A 19791-nucleotide genomic window follows, 5' to 3' on the forward strand; every position below is an offset into this window, starting at 1 on the left:
AAGGATCAGGAAAGATGAACCATGCAGATCCTAATATCAGCTGAGGGAAGGATGATGGCAAAGTGTAGAAGGCAAGAAGTGCACGTTACAGCTGGCAGGGAGGGGACGGTGGAGGCTTGACAGGTGGGGTGATGCAGGTAGGGATGATACAGGGCTGAGGAGATGTTTAATCCCTTAAAGGGAGATGGCATCTTAGGCAAAGCAAATTGGATTCCAGACCCCCCTTTAGCAGGGAGCCCAGTATAGCCCCCAATTCTGATTGAATCCTCTCTAAAGAGTGTCTCTCAGTCCTTCCATTTCTGGAGCCACAGGAATTGTATCTACTATGAAAGTTTTGAGTACATATGTCATGCTGAATTTTAGGTATGGGTCAACAGCTATGATACTGTGTAAAATGAGAAAACGGACCCACCAGAGTGTGTACACAGGTAGGCACTGAGACATGCTTTGTTTTTCAGAGGTTTGGGGATACATCGTGGAGCTAAGCCCTGCATTGGTATGTGAACTCATTATCATGGGTCAGGCTGGGGATATTAATTCCTCCTGGTAAAAGGCATGTCTGATGCTTTGGAGACATGCTTAGGTGATGTCCTGTCACACACGCACATGAGCTAACTCTTCATATGAGTAATATAATCTAACTCGTCACAAGATAATACATTTGTAATCTTCTCAACAGGAAGCCCCAAGTAGGGCTTTTGGAAATAACAGGGGCCCTGTAGGACAAAGAACGAACCTACTGTTGACTGGCCCTCTGGGGTTCCTTAAAACTGCCTCAGCGGCCCTGGGGATGGACTCCAGGCCTCCATTCTCCCTTCAACCTGGGGCAGCCCTACTGTTCTATGCTTTCTCTCCACAGCAGCCAGTAAAAACTAAATTGCCTACAGAGATAAGGCAGGTAACATCAAGGGAAGAAGTAATCTCATCAGGATTGCTTTGAACCAGTAGAGGATTCTCTGCGGGCCAAGGAAAGCTGCTACTGAGCTCCAGCTGACTGTTGGCCCGTGCTGTCAGATCTTATTTTCAGAGGCTAGCAATCTTTGTGTAATCGCCCCATATTTAAATGGTTAGCAACTAATTTGGGGGGGAAAAAAAAACCCAAACCCAACCCAACGAGTATGAAAGTATGTCTGGGGGCTGGCAGTAAGATTTAGGTTGTCTTTGTCCCAGCCCTGTGACATAGTTCAGCCTGTACTTAAAAATCCTGGGATGGTGGGGACATAAGTTCTACAAAATAAATCAACAAAAGATACCAAATGATAAAAAACAAAATTTTTTCAAAATCCTGGAATGGGGCCGGGCACGGTGGCTCATACCTGTAATCCCAGCACTTTGGGAGGTGGAGGTGGGTGGATCACCTGAGGTCAGGAGACCAGCCTGGCCAACATGGCGAAACCCTGTCTCCACTAAAAGTACAAAACTTAGCCAGGCGTGGTGGTGTGCGCCTGTAATCCCAGCTACTTGGGAGGCTGAGGCAGGAGAATTGCTTGAACCTGAGGTGGAGGTTGCAGTGAGCCGAGATCTCACCACTGCACTCTAGCCTGGGCAACAAGAGCGAAACTCTGTCTCAAAAAATCAATCAATCAATCCTGGGATGGGGAACTCTTTACTTTCCAAGCCAGCCCCTTATATGAAATGAAGAACTGCCATGTCTCAGTCCCAGGTATTAATTAGGCACCTGCTGCATAACATGCATTTCCTACTAGGTGATTTAGGCAGTGGTGCAGATGGAATGAAACAGGACGAACCTGGTTCTGGGTAAAGCATGTTGGATCCTAAGTGTTTCCTTGGTGTCAGGCTCTTTAGGCCTGATGACATATAGTCTGGGTTGCTTATTTGCACTGAATAACCATTCTTCCAAATGCTGTCACTACCAGAAGACTCCTAGTCTATAAATTGTCAATACCCAATAATCTGGCTAAGTATGCCCCCAGGTTGTCTTCTTTTAGGCAGAACCCTCTTGCATCGTTAGCTCTAGGTTGATCATTTTCAGCCTAGAGAGTTCTGGGAAGGCAGATCTGCCAGGGCCTCAGAAACTTTGGGAAGTGAGACTCATGATCACCGAATTACTCTTGCCCCGCTTTGTTCCTGGCCAAGAGAAGTCTACTATACTGGGAAATTACAGAGACCCTAGGTGTTGTCCTCCCAGACACAAATTTCTAGCTCATGGAATGAAGGTGTTGGGGGTGCTCTGCTGGGGGTTGAAGGTACTGATGCTCTGGATCTTGTAGTAAGCCCCTCTTTCAGATATCAGAATGAATCTACCCAAAGCAAAGGTTTTCACATCTGAGAAAAGCAGATGTGCAAAGACTCCCACACAATTGCTGTCTCCCTGGTCCACAGAGCACAGCTTGGAGAGGACAGGCAGGATGAACAGTGATTACAAAAGAAAACACAAAACCAGAATTTATTGAAAGTAGGTACCAGCTCTGATTAGAACAATCAGCTCAAAGATACCATTACTCAGAACAATATATACAAAAATCTCAGGGAAAGGAGAATAAAAGAACTTAAAAGAATACAACTTGAACAGGACTGTTTTACTAAAATGGTCTTGTTGCAAAATAACAAATACCACAGAGAGCCCTACATGAGAAAGCCATGTGCCTTCAAGCCTGGGGATGAGGACTCTAGTTCTCAAATTCTTAGAACACAGCACCTGATTCTCCAGGGCAGAGAGGCTGGCTGGAGAATGAGGACCTCACTGCTGACTCTGCTTAACAAAGTCCATGCCCCAGGCACAGGCACACATGGAATGAGGCCACCAAGCAAGTCACACCCGCCCCTGTTCCCATGAACCCCATAAGAGAGAAGTGCTCTCTGAAGTCTACAGACTTGGCAGGGACTACTGGACCATGGATAGCTTAGAGACAGTTATTCTGTGGCCAATGACATAAAACCTCCAGAATCTGGGCCCTACAATTCCCTTATCCAAATTTCCACTAACTAGGGAGGTAGAAGAGCAAGACATGGAAGTTGTCTCCAAACCAGTATTTGGTCTTCAGTAAACAGGGATAAACATAAAACACTGCTCCACAAGCAGACTTCAGAACTACTGGGCACAGCAGGTGAAAGATCCCTAAGTCCCACTGACCACCTCCCACAGGAGGAGGAGGAGGAAGAAGAGGAGGGCTGGTAGGGGGAGGTGTCATGAGTGCGAGAGGGGAGACGGACATGTTCCCTACTGAGGTCACTGCTGCCAACTGTCCTGCTCTGCTGATCTGTACAGCTCCCCCCACCTTCTGGACCTACCCTCTCATGGCCCAGAGCTCACTTATCTGAGCCTAAACCTCCCGGTCTCAAGCACAGAGAGCAGAAATGCCAGATGCAGAGGTTCTCTGGGTAGCGGTGGTGGAGGCGGTCTTCCTGAGAACACAGGGTTCTTCTTCGCCCCCTCAACTGCAGGCAGGGCAGGGCGAAGAGGATGTTGAGTTGCAGGAGGCAAAAGGCAGCAGCTCAGAGAGCAGGGAGGATTCAGCTGGGAGACTGATGGGAAGCTTCCATGGCATGGCCCCAGCAAGCAGTGACTGGGATTAGCTGGGATGGGAGGGTGAACAGACAGCTCTACCTAACTGGTGTGGGAATAGCACGTCTGAATTCCTGAATTCCCTTAGAGGAACATGGCTTCTTGCTCTGGAACTTCACACTCAAACAATAAGCCTGAAGGGAAGAAGTCTCTTCAGGGTCCCAGAAGTGCCCATTAAAAGTCCATCCTGTCAACTTTGGTGTCTCATTTGTGGGTCCGTATGCTGCTGCAGATTTGGGCGAGACGGTTCTAAAAAGAAAACGAGAGAGGTCATTGTAGAAGACGTCACTTGGCAGGCTTGCCCCTTGGCCTCCCACAGTCAGCCTGAGCCCCTCCATTCTCTATCTGTATCACACATGAATTCACCTTTCTGAACCTGTTTCTCATCTGAACAAGGGAGTAAAATAACAACTCAAGTGAGACAGTAAAGGTATCATAGATTATTTGAGAAGAACATTGCAATAGATCTAGCTAGAGGATGACAGTCACAAGATTTGGGTGGCTAGGTGTGTGTGGGATCTCAGCACTGGGCCTATGTTCAGAAAGACAGGTTTAGGAAACCAGCCCCGCCTTGTCCCCTTCCTTGGATGTACCCTTCAGACCCCATAGAAGGATGAGGGTAAGGTTGCCATGTTTATACTAAGTGCTCCATCCACCACCCAAGGTGATGGCTGACCAGACCAAGGAGGTTCGTCCCTGGCTGAGCCATTACATTCTTCAATTAAATTAAATTGATAATTTACTTTATTTTTAGAGCTGAGGTCTTTCTCTGTCACCCAGGCTGAAGTGCAGCAGCACGATCATGGGTCACTGCAGCCTTGAACTCATGGGCTCAAACAATTTCTCTCGCCTGAGCCTCCTGAGCTGCAGGGATTACAGGTGCGCGCCACTGCGCCTGGCCCTCTTGAGAATTTAAACCAAGACAAGAAATTGAACAGTTGGGCAATAGAGCAATAAAGTTGGGATTGGAGGTGTGGTTACTCAAAGCCACATGCAAAACAATGTTAAGTAAGCACAGAACCTGGAGCCTGTGGAGAAGGTTATCTGCTGAGGGAGGAATGAAGATGTATGAGAGAAATGAGTGCACAGGCCCCAGCTGATGGGCCCCACCGCTCCAGAGGCTTGGCCGTTCAGCTTGCTCTTTGATTCTGTAAGATTCCTGATAACAAGCCCCAACCCTCATTCTTGAGCTACTCTAGGTTTCAGTTTCTGGTGGCCAGTAGTGACCTAACATACCCCTAGCACTAACTGCCTGAATGAGGCAGAATTTTGATTTTGCAGTGGAACTTCTGTGGCAGGCACCCTGGGACTGAACAAAACTCAACATCAACTGAGGAACAGAACTGCTGCTATCTAAGTAGGGTAAGAGTCAAAATCTCTTGGGGGAAGGAAGACAACACAAATTTAAGTAGAAAGTATTAGCCCAGGCCCAAAAGACAATCCTAAATAAAGGTAGCCCCAGAAAGCTACTGGAGGCATCCTATGTGTGGAGATGAATATGAGACTTACGGAGAGCTTCTTAATGTTTCCCAAGGCCTCTGGATCCAGCTGGGCAATACTGTGCCTCTGCAAATCACTGGCCAATAATCGCAGGCTCTGAATAGAAAGGGGAGTGGGTTAAACTGGCCATGGCCCTTAGGGCCGGAACCCCTAGGATCCCCCTGATATCCTGCACTTAGTGGTGGGGAATGGCTGGGATGGAGAAGTGGCAAGACAGGCAGGAAGGATATTAGCTCTAAGGAGACCATGACTTCATCAGCACTATCACTAGGGTGGAGGCTGGATTACCTGGGCACAAAAAGCACACACATCATCTAAGAAATGCCCTGCAGAGTATGTCTGAAACAAACCATCCTCCCCTCACAGGGGCTGAGGTCAGCAACTCGCTCCATGCAGCCCAGAGACACTGAGCTCAGCCTGCTTCAGAATCCTTTAAGTTATACAAAGCTGAAGGCACAGCTCATGGTCCGGGTTCTAGACTAAGTGCATACCTCGGTGGTGCCCTCCTCTGCACCACCCTTTAACATCTCTAATATTGCGCATATCACAGATATCATGATTGCAAACCCATCTTGACCACTGAGCTGCTTTCTAAGGGCAGGCCCCATGTCTACTTCTTGGGCCTACTACAATCGGGTGGGCAAATGTTAGTTGATGAACAGATGGAGGCCGGGTGTGGTGGCTTGCACCTGTAATCCCAGCACTTTGGGAGGCTGAGGTGGGTGGATCACCTGAGGTCAGGAGTTTGAGACCAGCTTGACCAATATGGTGAAACACCATCTCTACTAAAAATACAAAAATTAGCCGGGCGTGGTGGCATGTGCCTGTAGTCCCAGTTACTCAGGAGGCTGAGGCAGGAGAATCACTTGAACCTGGGAGGCGGAGGTTGCAGTGAGCCAAGATCATGCCACTGCACTCCAGGCTGGGCGACAGAGTAAGATTCCATCTCAAAAAAAAAAAAAAAAAAAGGTGGGCACGGTGGCTCATGCCTGTAATCCCAGCACTTTGGGACGCCGAGGAGGGCGGATCATGAGGTCAAGCGATCGAGACCATCCTGGCCAACGTGGTGAAACCCCCATCTCTACCAAAAATACAAAAGCTAGCTGGGCATCATGGCGTGTGCCTGTAGTCCCAGCTACTCAGGAGGCTGAGGCAAGAGAATCGCTTGAACCCAGGAGGCAGAGGTTGCAGTGAGCCGAGATCGCACCACTGCACTCCCGCCTGGTGACAGAGCAAGACTCCATCTCAAAAAAAAAACCAAAAAAAAAAACAAAAACAAAACCAAAAAACAAAAAACAGAAAAACAGAACCCAGAGCTAAGCAATGATCTTTGCAGTCTGGGCCTCTAACCTGGGAGAGAAAACTGGGTTCTGAGTCCTGCAGAAGTGCGGAGATCAGGACCCATGCACTGAAAGGACTCTGAGGGTGAAGCGTGGGTGAGGGCCCAGGGAAAAGAAATGCTTGACTAAGCAGCACACTGTGGCCTGGCTTCCCTTGGAAATACTTCACCTCTCCGCCGCCCACTGGCACAGTGAGGAAGATCTCTTTGCTGTCAGCAAGAGGGCTGCCATTCCCTGAGATGTTGTAAATCCGCTCTCCTGCTGCTGGAGTACGCAGGCCAGGGGTCTTGAAGACCCTAGAATGGGAAAATCTCTGTGAAGATAGCTTGGCAACTGGATGACACCAAACTCTATAGGCCATTTTAACCTTACTCTGGCCTCAAGTTGCAGTTTTTAAGTCATACATTCCTAAGAAAGCACGTTCTAAATTTAGAAAAAAAAAATGTTTTAAAGCAGTAATGACTAAACACAGCTGGAGAAAGAAGGTTGTAATTATTGAACATACATCTTGCAAAAAGCCAACTCTTATCCACACAAAGTTTAGGTCCAAAGCTCCATATGGGTGCCATCATCCATCCATCCACAAAGCCAGAAATACGCTGGTTAATTGTTTCCAGGCGTGGCTGCTTCCATCAAGAGGAATTTTTCGGAGGCAAAGGAGGATGATTTAGATATTACATCATTATACTAATTTCTCAAGACAGTTAAAATACTGCTACCTAGTTTTCCCTAAATGCCTTTTGTTACATATTCATGTGAGAAAACAAACAGTAAAGAAAAGTGGGAACTGGCTGAGTGCGGTGGCTCATACCTGTAATCCCAGCACTTTGGGAGGCTGAGGCGGGTGGATCACCTGAGGTCAGGAGTTCGAGACCAGCCTGGCCAACATGGCAAAATCCTGTCTCTATTAAAAACACAAAACTTAGCTGGGCATGGTGGCATGTACCTATAATCTCAGCTACTCAGGAGGCTGAGGCAGGAGAATTGCTTGAACCTGAGAGGTGGAGGTTGCAGTGAGCCGAGATCGTGCCATTGCACTCCAGCCTGGGTGACAGAGCGAGACTCCGTCTCAAAAAAAAAAAAAAAAAAAAAAAAAAAAAATTGGCAATTAAAAGTAGAAAATAAATCTTCAACACTTCCCCACACCAGAGATAACCACTTCTTGCTCTCCTCCCCAGGGGTAACCACTCTGAATTCCTTATCTATCCTTCCAGAAACTTCGTATGTATATAAAACCAAATGGGATCATACAGCACAGTGTTCAGCAACCTGCTCGGAGATGCTCTGTGATCACGGTGTTCTTTCCCTATCAGCACACACAGATCCAGTCTTTTTTAATGGCTATACAGCATCTCCTATTTGGTCAACTAGGTTCTTTGGAAGGTATTAACTTATGCTGCAAGAATATCCTTGCTTATGCCAGCCTCCAAAAAAGCAGTATCAATTTTTACTTCTACCAAGAGTACGGGAGAGTGCCTACTCATCTTTAAAAACTGATTTGAGGCCAGGTGTGATGGCTCGTGCTTGTAATCCCAGTACATTGGAAGGCTGAGGTGGGCAGATTGCTTGAGCTCAGGAGTTCGAGACCAGCCTGGGCAACTGGCAAAATCCCATCACTACAAAAAAACCAAAAATTAGCCAGGCATGGTGGCATGCTTGGGAGCTAAGGTGGGAGAAGCACTTGAGCCCGGGAAGTCAAGGTTGCAGTGAGCCGTGATTGTGCCACTGCTCTCCAGCCTGGGCATTGGAGTGAGCCCCTGCCTCAAAATAAATAAATATTTAAAAAATAAAATAAAAACCTTCTGATTGGAATCAGAAAAGGCCAAAAATGTCACCTAGAGGCCTCCTAGTCATCACAGGCAGAATATTCACCTCCCTCCCATTAAAGAATCATTTTGCCACTGAAGATAGGTGAAACTACACTTAAGGGAGAGGCATACACCAGGAAACCCAGCTGGCCACTATCCTCTGACAAGGCATCCCAGGCCAAGGACTCGGGACTATTTTCTTTTCTTTTCTTAAGACAGAGTCTCATTCTGTTGCCCAGGCTGGAGTGCAGTGGTGCAATCTCAGCTCACTGCAACCTCCACCTCCTGGGTTCAAGCAATTCTCCTGTCTCAGCCTCCCGAGTAGCTGGGATTACAGGCATGCACCACCACACCCAACTAATTTTTGTATTTTTAGTAGACGCAGAGTTTCATCATCTTGGCCAGGCTGGTCTTGAACTCCTGACCTCAAGTGATCCGCCTGCCTCGGCCTCTCAAAGTGCTGGTATTACAGGCGTCAGCTACCGTGCCTGGCCTAGGAGTATTTTCTTAAACACTCCTTCTCTGGGTAGTGCTCAATGTTGGAGTCCCATCAAATCCAAGTGTTTCCCTCGATACTCACCTTGAGTCAAACCTGGGTGTCAGGCCTGGAGTTGGTTTGACCATGGACACCTCCAATCGGCCCACGGCTGGGGTAACAGTGTTAGCACGGCTTGACCTACAGGTAAGAAATGGCCATCAGGTATGCCAACTCTCAGGTTCCACGAAGGCAGCAGCAGAGGAGTGACACGTGGAGAGCTGACTGTGAGATACTGCTCCGGGCGCCTCGCACACATCGACTCATGTGACCCTTCTAACACGGGAGGCCAGCACTGCTGCCGTCCTGATACACAGATGCAGAAACTCAGGTGCATCAAGTTTTAAAAACTTGCCCAAGATCACATATCCAATTAGGATGGAGCCAAAACTTTGAACCAAAGTAGTCTGCCTTCAGAATCTGACTTTTTTTTTTTTTTTTTTTTTTGAGACGGAGTCTTGCTGTGTTGCCCAGGCTGGAGTGCAATGGCGTAATCTTGGCTCACTGCAACCTCCACCTCCTGGGTTCAAGCGATTCTCCTGCCTCAGCCTCCCAAGTAGCTGTAACTACAGGCATGCACCACCACACCTGGCTAATTTTTGTATTTTTAGTAGAGACAGGGTTTCACCATGTTGGCCAGGAGGGTCTCAAACTCCTGACCTCAAGTGATCCACCTGCCTTGGCCTCCCAAAGTGCTGGGATTACAGGTGTGAGACACTGCACCCAGCCTAAGAATCTGACTTTTTAATCAAGGAGACAGCCTCTTCATGCGAAGGCTCCCCAGCTGGAATTCTGTCCTCGTGCCAGGCAGCTGCTGCACTGCTCAAGAGAAATGAGTTCACTCCTCCACAGACATGCATCCCGGTGACTACTCTCCTAAGCTGCTGTACCTTCCCCGACGTGGCTTATGGTAGAGTCCAGTAAAATCAACTCAAGCCCATAGAGGTTCTTCACTTTGCAGGACTGGACAAAACATTTCAAGAAACCAATTATAGGTAAGTGACAGCCACTCTATGACGAGCTATGGGGTAGCTCTACATATGGACTATCAGGAACTGAAACATAACAGGCAGTTCTTGCTATACTTAAAAAAAAAAAGTGGGGGCTGAGGTGGGTGGATCACCTGAGGTCAGGAGTTCGAGACCAGCCTGACCACCATGGAGAAACCCCGTCTCTACTAAAAATACAAAATTAGCTGGGCATGGTGGCACATGCCTATAATCCCAGCTACTCGGGAGGCTGAGGCAGGAGAATCATTTGAACCCGCGAGGCAGAAGTTGCAGTGAGCCAAGATTGCACCATTGCACTCCAGCCTGGCCAACAAGAGTGAAACTCCGTCTCAAAAAAAAAAAAAACAAAACAAAAAAAACAGTGGGGAAGGATAGAGAATGTACATTAAAGTACTGGAGATGGTTTTGGTTTAGGTCATTTCTAGAGACCCCTCCAGCTCGGATACTCAAGGATTCAGTGATTTTAAGCTGCTTTCAAACACTAGCCACCAGAGCCTTTTCACTGCCCCTCACTTTCTGCCATGATATATATGGCTCTCCAATAAAACCCAAAACACCACAACTTTAGAAAATCCACTACCTTTTCCTTTTTCCTTTTCCTTGTATGGACTGAGTTCTCTTCTTGGATGGAGGACACCTTCTGACCTGCAGTCACAATCAAATGAGACTAAGGTTACAAAAAACCCAGCAAAGAGGAAGGTAAGGAGGGTTTTTTTTTTTTTTTTTTTAAAGCATTAAGAACAAGCTTTGGATAGTTAATACTAAATATAATAAGGTGTATCTCAGAATTCAATGACTTAAAAAGTTCAGAACATAACTAATTGAATAAGGACTTCCACTGGCTGGGTTTTCAAAATAGAGGATTTTGACCAAGATTAAAGGTAAATCTCTTTTGAACTGATTGCAGCCTGGCTTGTACCCCACTACTTTACATAAAGGGCTGCTGTGAAGGTCACTCAGGGCGTCCCAGGTGCCCAATCAAAGGCAAACCCTGCAGTGCTCCCTTCCTGGGGCCTGGGAGGTCCCTGGCAAGAATCACTCCTTATCTTCCATATATTCTCTCCTCCCTTGTCCTCCGTGATGGATCTGTCTTTCCTGCTTCTCTAACTTCCTTGGCAGTCTGCGTTAGGAGCTCCTCTCTCTACCCTCCCTCTAGTGTCCACCCTGACTCCCTCCCTTCCTGCTCTCCCTGCACAACCATCTCCACTCCCACACTGGGACAAACACCTAAAGATCTGGGAGGCAGTGTATCTCTCAATCTCCCTCTTCTCCCTGAGCTCCAGGCTGAAATTTCTGTCTAGCCTAGATGTCCTGGAAAAGTAATGAATGGTCAACATGTCATGCAATTGGCATGTGCTTCACCACCCCCAGTCCAGCACCCCTCTGCCACCTGGGTCCCACACCTCACTGGATAGCAGTTGCCTTAGCTAGAAACCATGCAGTTGTCTCTGATTCCTCCTTTTCTCCACCAACCATGCCACTTCTTTCTAAAACCTATCTAAAAACCATCCCTTCATTCTATAGTATCAGCATGTCAGTTCAAGAATTCATAGGCTTCTAACTGGTTTCCTCATCTTCAGTTTTCTCCCCCATTTATCCTGAATACTGTTCCTCTTCCCTTTCTTCTCTAGCTAGTAGACTCTCACTCACTTTGAAAGGCCTGTCTATGTCCTAGTGGGGTAGGGGAGGCTTGCTAGCTTCCTCTTCTGTGTTCTACACACTTTGCACACTAGTCAATTATCACTTTTGTCATTGCCATGTAAAGTAGGATCATCTCTACTAAACTGTGAGCTCTGGTGTACAACAGTGTATTTTATGCATTTGTATTTGCTTGTCTTGTGATAACCCCCAGCCTCCAACCTCAGTGTCCACTTACTCTTGCAGTTTGAAGATTCTTACGTTCATTTTCTTCTTCTTCTTCCTCTTCCACTATCATTTCATCTACCTGTATTACCTTTCGTGCTGTAAGAAACAGTTGCAACAGGGTGGTATTTCTGATGAAAATAAAGTTTTGTGCATTCACATTTCTTATAGGAATAAAACGTATGCAATCTTAAGCTGCAAGGAAGAAATGGACTAAAAATAAAGAAGACTTTTTAAGAAAGAGGGTTTAGACAAAGGAAACTAACCAGAGTGTTAAGAGACCCCATATGATGCTTTGTAGGGACAGCCCAGCATTCTGAATAATTGAGCTTGCCCTGCCTAATGTAAAGGGTGCCCTGGTGTGTAGCCCCGAAATCCTGGCCATGGGTCAGGATGTTCTTATAAGAATTGGATGCATCAAACTATCATAGCTTAATGACAGTGACATTAAGTCCATGTCACAATTCATCCTGATCCGATTCCTTGCTCACTAGTCACAACCTGGTTTCCCATACAACTTTTCCTATAAGACAGTGTTTCTCAGAGTGCGGGACATGTATGTAAGATGATTTTATGTGGATAGATCATGGAATTGAGTAACTTTTTTTTTTTTTTTTTTGAGACAGAGTCTCGCTCTATCGCCCAGGCTAGAGTGCAGTGGCATGATCTCAGCTCACTGCCAGCTCCACCTCCCGGGTTCATGCCATTCTCCTGTCTCAGCCTCCCAAGTAGCCGGGACTACAGGCGCCCGCCACCATGCCCGGCTAATTTTTTGTATTTTTTAGTAGAGACGGGGGGGTTCACCGTATTAGCCAGGATGGTCTCGAACTCCTGACCTCGTGATCCGCCCACCTCGGCCTCCCAGAGTGCTGGGATTACAGGCGTGAGCCACCACGCCTAGCTGAGTAACTTTTTTTTCCCTTTCCTTTCCTTTCTTTCTTTTTTTTTTTTCAGAGACAAGGTCTCACTACATTGCCCAGGCTGGTCTTGAACTCCTGGGCTCAAGTAATCTTCACAGCTTGGCCTCCCAAAGTGCTGGGATTACAGGTGTGAGCTACCGCACGTGGCCTGAATTGAGTAATTTTGAATTATATGCAGAGAAAGTCATTCCTTTTTCAATTCTCTTTCAACTTTGTTGATTACATCAGGGAGCGTCTCAGTTGGTGTTACCAGTCTTTTAACACCTCTCTAAATCTTGTCATCTATTTAACCCAGGAGAAAGTAAGCAGGCAACAATGTTTGGTTTCTAGCACAGCTTTTTTCCCCCCTTTTTTCACTTTCATTTTAGCTCACACACGGGTCTTGAGTTTGGTTTTTAGCAGTCCTGCATACAATTAACTAAATTTCTGGTTTGAATTGCTGTTTGGGGGAAAAAAAATTAACTAAATGAACCATCCAAAAGTAAGTTTTTGGATTTACAAGATTAAGAACCAGACATTAAAGGGAAGAGGCTCTACCAACAAGGTCCTGCCTGAGCAGCCAACCAAGCAACCTGAGCCTCAGTTCTTTCTGTACAACAAGGAGTTTTGAAAGGTACTCACTTTTGGCAGATTTCAGGGGTGTCTGAATAGCTTCTGCTGTTAGTTTGTTTATTTCGGTGATATCCAGGTCAGCCTATGACAAAAATAGCCAGAAAGCACCAGGCTTATTCCACCAAAATATGAGGAACAATATTTCAAGATAAAAACTTTTTTTAAAACTATTATTTAATACATAAGACTGTCAAATGTTAGTGATACAATATAAAATATAGCAAACTCCCAGAAACCCACCACACAGCCCAAGACCTAAAACATTGCCAATAACTTGCTTCTGGCTCTGTATTCATTCCTTGTTTCATTTTCTTATCTCTTCTTCCAAAGGTGATGAGTCTCCTAATCCTTCATTCCCCAGGGGTAACCATATCATTCCACTTGCTTAATCGAAAGGTATATGTGTATGTGCTCACAGATACATGCATATGTGTGTATACATGTGTGCACATGCAGATGTGCTTTTTCACAAGTGTGTACTTAAGCATTTTGTTTGGTTTTGGCTGTTTTCACCACTCTTTGTGGTTGTAGTTAATTTGTTTTCATTGCTATATCATATCCCACTGTGTGAATATACCACAATGGATTTGTCCATCTTCCATCAATAGTTTCCTGCTATTATAAACACTGCTACCTTGAACTGTCTTACATGTGTCTGAGGTACATGTCCAAGTTTCCCCTTGACTCTATCCTTTGGATAGGACATGACAGGGATTATAGGTTACATAAATATTCAGCCTTTGCATTATGCCAAATTGTTTCCCAGTGTGGTTACCCTTGACTACAGCCCATCTGCAAACAATACAAGTTCCTAATGATCTACATCCTCTACAACACTTGGTGGTGTGTCAAGCTTACCATTTTTTCGATAAATCTACAGGGTCTCAATAAGGTTTTCTATGATGATCCTGGGTCCTTCAAAAAGGCTTCCAGTCACCATTCAAATTCGTTTTTTTTTTTCATATGGTAATAAGTATGGGCACTACAAAGAGCAGTCATGATTCACAGTCCTTTCCTTATAGAACACATGTAAACATCAGAATAATTATTACAGGTTTGGAATGGCACAGGTTTCATTTCTGGTAGGGACTGCTTGACATACTCAGAGAAGGATTCTGAGGCTGTCTTAGGCTTAGCAAGAAATAGAGCTGTAATAAGTTACTGATGTTTGCCAGGCTTGATGCAACAGAAAGTAGGGGCATTCCTGCCAACCTTCTGCCATCTCTAGAAACAACTGGCATTTTATGGAGTCATCAGTGGTGGCAGGCCACTGGTCATCTACTGTGCAGGACAGTTAACAGAGCAGGCCTGAGACTGATACACATAGAAAGGCCTGTTTGCAAGCCTGGCCTCGGTTGGCATCTGGGAACTTGATTTCAGAAAGGTTCCCACCTTTCCTTAACAAGATGCCTCACTGTGCCTAAACTTTATGCAAACAATATGGCTCATGCTGAACACCTACTTCCCTCCTGAAAGTCTAGGATTTTAACATGTGCTAGGCAGAGGATGCCTATGTGAGCAGCCCCCAGTTAAAACTCTGGGCATTGACTCTCTAATCAGCTTTTCTGGTAGACAGCATTTCATATGTGTTGAATTAAGCATGCTCTGTTTGACTCTACAGGGAGTGGACTCCTAGAAGCCTGGTTTCCTCTGGACTTTGTCCTATGCACTTTTCTCCTTTGTTGATTAATGCTTTGTATACTTTCACTGTAATAAATCATCGCCATGGGTGTGACTGTATGCTGAGCCCCATGAATCCTCCTAGTGAATCACCAAACCTGGAGGTGGTCTTGGGAGCCCCAACACACTTCCCAACTAAGAGCTTTTATAGATTTTCTATCGTTCCTTTCTTGAGTTTTAAATCATATTAGTCAAGGCTAGAATTCTCTCAACTTGGTGTGGTAACAATGGCTCTCTCATATTACATTAGAAGTTCTCATTTGCAGTTCTGTATGTCTAATTTAAAAAGAGAGAACTGCATTAGCTAGTAAGCATAATTCATCTCAGAGGTAACTCTTTTAAAACATTGGAGCTCAGTGTAGGTAGGGGGGTGAATAATCCCCACCTCTCTCCCAAATGCTCCAATTTTTTCCAAATTGATAATTGGCTCCTCATTACCTTTACCTTCTGAATGAAGCTGGCGGAGATCTGCTATGTGCCGTTGGTGGTCAGACTCCTTCAAACCCTGATATTCCAAATGATTCTGATCAACTCAACAAAAGATGTAATTTTGGGGTTTACTTTGTAAATCTGATCAAGGCTACAATAAACTAACAGAAAGATACACAAATGCGTGCATACACACACATTGTTTGTATATTATTTTAGAGTGCCTAGGGACTCTGTGAAGCCCATGTATGGACTAGTTCCCAATGCTGTCTCATAAAACTTTCTGCAAGAGTAGCAATGTTCTATTTCTGTGCTCTCTGATGGAGTAGCTACTAGTCATATGTAGCTATTGAACATGTAAAATGTGGCTAGCATGTCTGAGGAAATGAATTCCTTAATTTTATTAATTGTAATTAACTGAAATAGCTACATATGCCCAGTGGCTACTATACTGGACAGTGCAGCTTTAAATGCTCTATTTTGCATCCCCATCTTACTGCCTTCAATCCTGGCACTGATGCTGGGAGGAAGGAGATGAGAGGGGTTGGGGAGTACTGAGCATCCCAAGCAAGAGCACTGCTTCTACAGTATGACATGATGAAACAGCTTTATCATCTAGCAGGCCAACGCATAGTGTAATGACTCAGGCGCTTAAAGGAACTTGGGCTTGAGACTTTCTACTTCCGCTGTAGAGTTCAGGACAAAGGACTGTAAGAAATTGGTCAAAAATAGAACTGCCACCTTCTGTAGGGCTCAGAACTATCTGGGTCTCATGTATACAGTGTCTGGTCCAACTCTAATTTTTCAGTTGACACAAACAGATAATGTCCCTTTATGAAACCTCTTCCACAGTAAGCACCTATTAGTTGGATCTGGGGACTGGACTAGACTTAAGTAACCACTGGCTGGAAAATAGGAAAGGTCACTTACTGTTGCCGCCTCTTCCAGGGCCTGTTTGTTTCCTCCAAGGGCTTTAAAAAGAACGTTGTAGTTACTATTACATTTTAACAATAAATCATCTTGCCTAATAGTACCATTTATCTTTCTAAAACTGGTCCAGCCCTTGGTCTAACCTTCAAGGACCTTCACCATCTAATCTATTCTTTCTCCAAGTTATATCCCAAATGTGCCACTGACTCTCATGACTTGTTGCCATGGTACTTTGTATTTCCTCTGCCTGAAATTCCCCTCCGTACTTAACAAATTTCTAACTCATCCTTCAAAACTCAGCTCAAACATCACCCCAAAAATTCTGCTTATTTTTCTTTTTAAAAAATATATTTTAAATTTTATTTATTTTTGAGACAGAGTCTTGCTCTGTCACCCAAGCTGGAGTGGAGTGGCGCCTCGTTGGCTGTCTCCTGGGCTCAACTGATCCTCCCACCTTGGCCTCCCAAGTAGCTGGGACTACAGGCATGCGCCACCACATTCGGCTAATTTTTGTGTTTTTTTGTAGAGATAGGGTTTCGCCAAGTTGTCCAGGTTGTCTTTTTTTTTTTTTTTTTTTTAAATAGAGATGTGGTCTCCTGCTATGTTGCCCAGGCTGGTTTTGAACTCCTGGGGTCAAGTGATACTCCTGCCTTGGCCTCCCAAAGTGCTAGGATTATAGGCATGAATCCCCACCCTATGCCCTGCCCTCTGCTTATTTTTCTTTTTTTAAAAATTTATTTTTAATTATTTTTTTTAAAGCTTAAAGATATGGTCTTGTTATGTTGCCCAGGCTGGTCTCAAATTCCTGGGCTCAAGTAATCCACCTGCCTTGGCCTCCCAAAGTGCTGGGATTCCAGGTGAGCCACTGTGCCCAGCCTGCTTATTTTTCTATCTCAGCAGTTTGCTGCAAAGTGTAGAGTTAGTTGCTCACCCTCATTATACCCAATAACTACTCAAAGCTGTTTAAAGGTCCATCCCTGCCTTGGACTGAATTCCAGAGATGACATCCTTTGCTTCTGGCAAAAATCTAGCAGTCAACAGATGTACAGTAAACATGTGTTGAATGAAAAGGTCTTTGTGAGATTTACATGTAGAATAAAAAGTTAGGTTAGAACCTCCTGCTAGAAACCCTCATAGTATCTTGTAAAACAGTTAAGATCTCAGGCTATGAAACCAGAATACCTGGGTTCAAACAGACTATCCCACTAACTAGCTTATGAGGTCTTGAGCAAAGTGTCCAATTTCTCTGTGCCTTAATCTTGTCATTTTGAAAAATAGGGATATTATTAGTTATGAAGAAAAATTAGTTAATGTATGTAAAACACTTGGTACAATGCCCATCCGGCATAGAAAGCACAATATGCTCACTGACCACTACTCTATTCTATCTCCTTTGTAGTACCTATACTTTTAATTACATAATTGTATGTGGATTTTTCTAATAGCTCTTTTCTACTAACCTGTATGTTCCTGAAGGCAGAGACAATGTCTGTTTTATTCCCCAGTGCATCTTTAGCACCTAGCACTGTGACTGACACATGCTCAGTATTTGGAGAAATAAGCAAATGAATGGCTTAATATTAATAAATAAAAGGGCAAGTCAAAAGGATCATTCAATGTCTAATATGTGAGCAGACCATGCATTTCTATCCAGGAAGGAGACTACATGCTGGATAGTTAATAATCAGGAAAACAGAAAAGGGCAACCCAGCAGAAAAGTACAGCCTCCTGCATTTCTCTGGACATTTAATAAGGGAGTGCAGAAACAGGCTGGGATTTTTCTCTGGCCAGGAAAACTGATGTGTCTTTTTTTTTTTTGAGACGGAGTTTCGCTCTTGTTGCCCAGGCTGGAGTGCAATGGCGCGCTCTCGGCTTACCGCAACCTCTGCCTCCCAGGTTCAAGCGATTGTCCTGCCTCAGCCTCCAGAGTAGCTGGGATTAGAGGTATGCGCCACCACGCCCGGCTAACTTTTTTGTATTTTTAGTAGAGACAGCATTTCTCCATGTTGGTCAGGCTGGTCTCGAACTCCTGACCTCAGGTCATCTGCCCGCCTCAGCCTCCCAAAGTGCTGGGATTACAGCCGTGAGCCACCACGCCCAGCCTGATGCGCCCATTTTTAGGTTAGCAATTTCCATAAGCTGCAGAAGGAGCTGCTTCGGGTTATTCTTCCATCTGAGCTCTGGTTAACTAACCATGTCATTTATTCATTCATTTTTAAATGGGTAAAATATACATATATTTTTAAAAATACTATTTTCTGGCCGGGCGCAGTGGTTGACTCCTGTAATCCCAGCACTTTGGGAGGCCTATGTAGGTGGATCACTTGAGGTCAGGAGTTCGAGACCAGCCTGGCCAACATGGTGAAACCCCGTCTCTACTGAAAATACAAAAATCAGCGGGGCATGGTGGCAGGCGACCGTAATCCCAGCCACTCCAGAGGCTGAGGCAGGAGAATCACTTGAACCCAGAAGGTGGAGGTTGCAGTGAGCAGGGATCGCACCACTGCACTGCACTGCACTCCAGCCTGGGTGACAGAGTGAGACTCTGTTTAAAAAAAATTAAATAAATTTCCTGATGTGTGAAAATTATGTGAAATTCACATTTCAGTGTATCCATAACTAAAATTTTATTGGAATACAGCCCATCCATGCCCATTCACTGCAGCTGTTTTGGACCTGTAACAGCAGAGCTGAGTTGTCCGACAGAGACCGCCCCACCCGCCGCCCCCCCCCCCCCATTTTTCATAGAGAAAAATGAAGTAGGGAAGTGAGACAGAGAGTGAAAGGGTCTGCAATTTTCCATAAGTGGTCATGTCAGATCTCATTAAAAGGTGACATCTGAGCGAGCCCTTTCTGAAGGGTGTCACCTAACCCCAAGGGGCTCCCGGCCTCCGCCCAGGGAAGCTCTCCAGCTCTTACCGAAGTAGTCAAGCCAGTTCATCTCGCGCAGAGCCTTGGGGAGCCGCAGGATCTCGATGTTGTAGAGGTTATCCACCTCCTTAAGGAGGTTCTGCCTGTCTGACTCAATTTGCTTGATTCGTATTTCCACTGCAGGAGGGCAGAACCGACAGGACACGGGTCACGGGGCGGGCGAATCTGTGCAGCTCGTGTCCCCACCCGCTAGCATCCCGCAACCGCCTCAGGAGGCCGCGACGGCCTGGCCCCTTACCTTCACGGTCGAAGTCTTTCAGAAAGGAGGCGAGCTTCCGCCTCCGTAAGGAGTTGGTCTTGGCCACCCGACTACTGCCCTTCCTAGGAGCCATGGCGCTCGGCGGAGGCTGCGGGGAGCGGCGGAGATGGGGCAGGGAAGCAAGAAACTGGGTAGAGACGAGGAGGGCGGACGGGGACCACCCGAAGAAGTCGCCAGGCACGTACCTGCGGTCCCGAGACAAGGGCTGAGCAAAAACCTCGCTGTGCCAGTGAGAGAGAGCGGCTCTACAGTCAACCGCCACCCAATTCAAACTCCACAGTCACAGGCTGACGAATGAGAAGCCGCCGTCCCACAACATCCAATCACAAGCAAGTTCCTGCCGGCCCAGGGTCTTCCGCCCAATGCGCCCCCTATAGCCTGAGTGCGACAGCGAGGCCGCCGCCGTCGCGGGTACTCCTGGGAGTTGTGGTCCAGGCTTGTTGCCCCG

At 45.9% G+C, this 19791-nt stretch overlaps 1 protein-coding gene across 1 annotated transcript; it reads right to left on the reverse strand.

The window, feature by feature from the left end:
• Nucleotides 1-2380: 2380 nt before the first annotated feature.
• CDCA8 (cell division cycle associated 8) lies at nucleotides 2381-19722 on the reverse strand. Its single transcript, XM_055356294.2, has 11 exons — nucleotides 19529-19722; nucleotides 19323-19431; nucleotides 19073-19201; nucleotides 16154-16194; nucleotides 13124-13196; nucleotides 11596-11681; nucleotides 10300-10364; nucleotides 8755-8850; nucleotides 6536-6662; nucleotides 5036-5122; nucleotides 2381-3775 (listed from the first exon to the last, which is right to left on the reverse strand). The coding sequence occupies exons 2-11, from the start codon at nucleotides 19414-19416 to the stop codon at nucleotides 3731-3733; spliced, it is 843 nt and encodes a 280-aa protein (XP_055212269.1). The 5' UTR covers nucleotides 19417-19431; nucleotides 19529-19722; the 3' UTR covers nucleotides 2381-3730.
• Between the last annotated feature and the right edge of the window lie 69 nt (nucleotides 19723-19791).

The sequence above is a fragment of the Gorilla gorilla genome, chromosome 1 (genome assembly GCF_029281585.2).
Source record: "Gorilla gorilla gorilla isolate KB3781 chromosome 1, NHGRI_mGorGor1-v2.1_pri, whole genome shotgun sequence".
Classification (NCBI taxonomy): domain Eukaryota; kingdom Metazoa; phylum Chordata; class Mammalia; order Primates; family Hominidae; genus Gorilla; species Gorilla gorilla.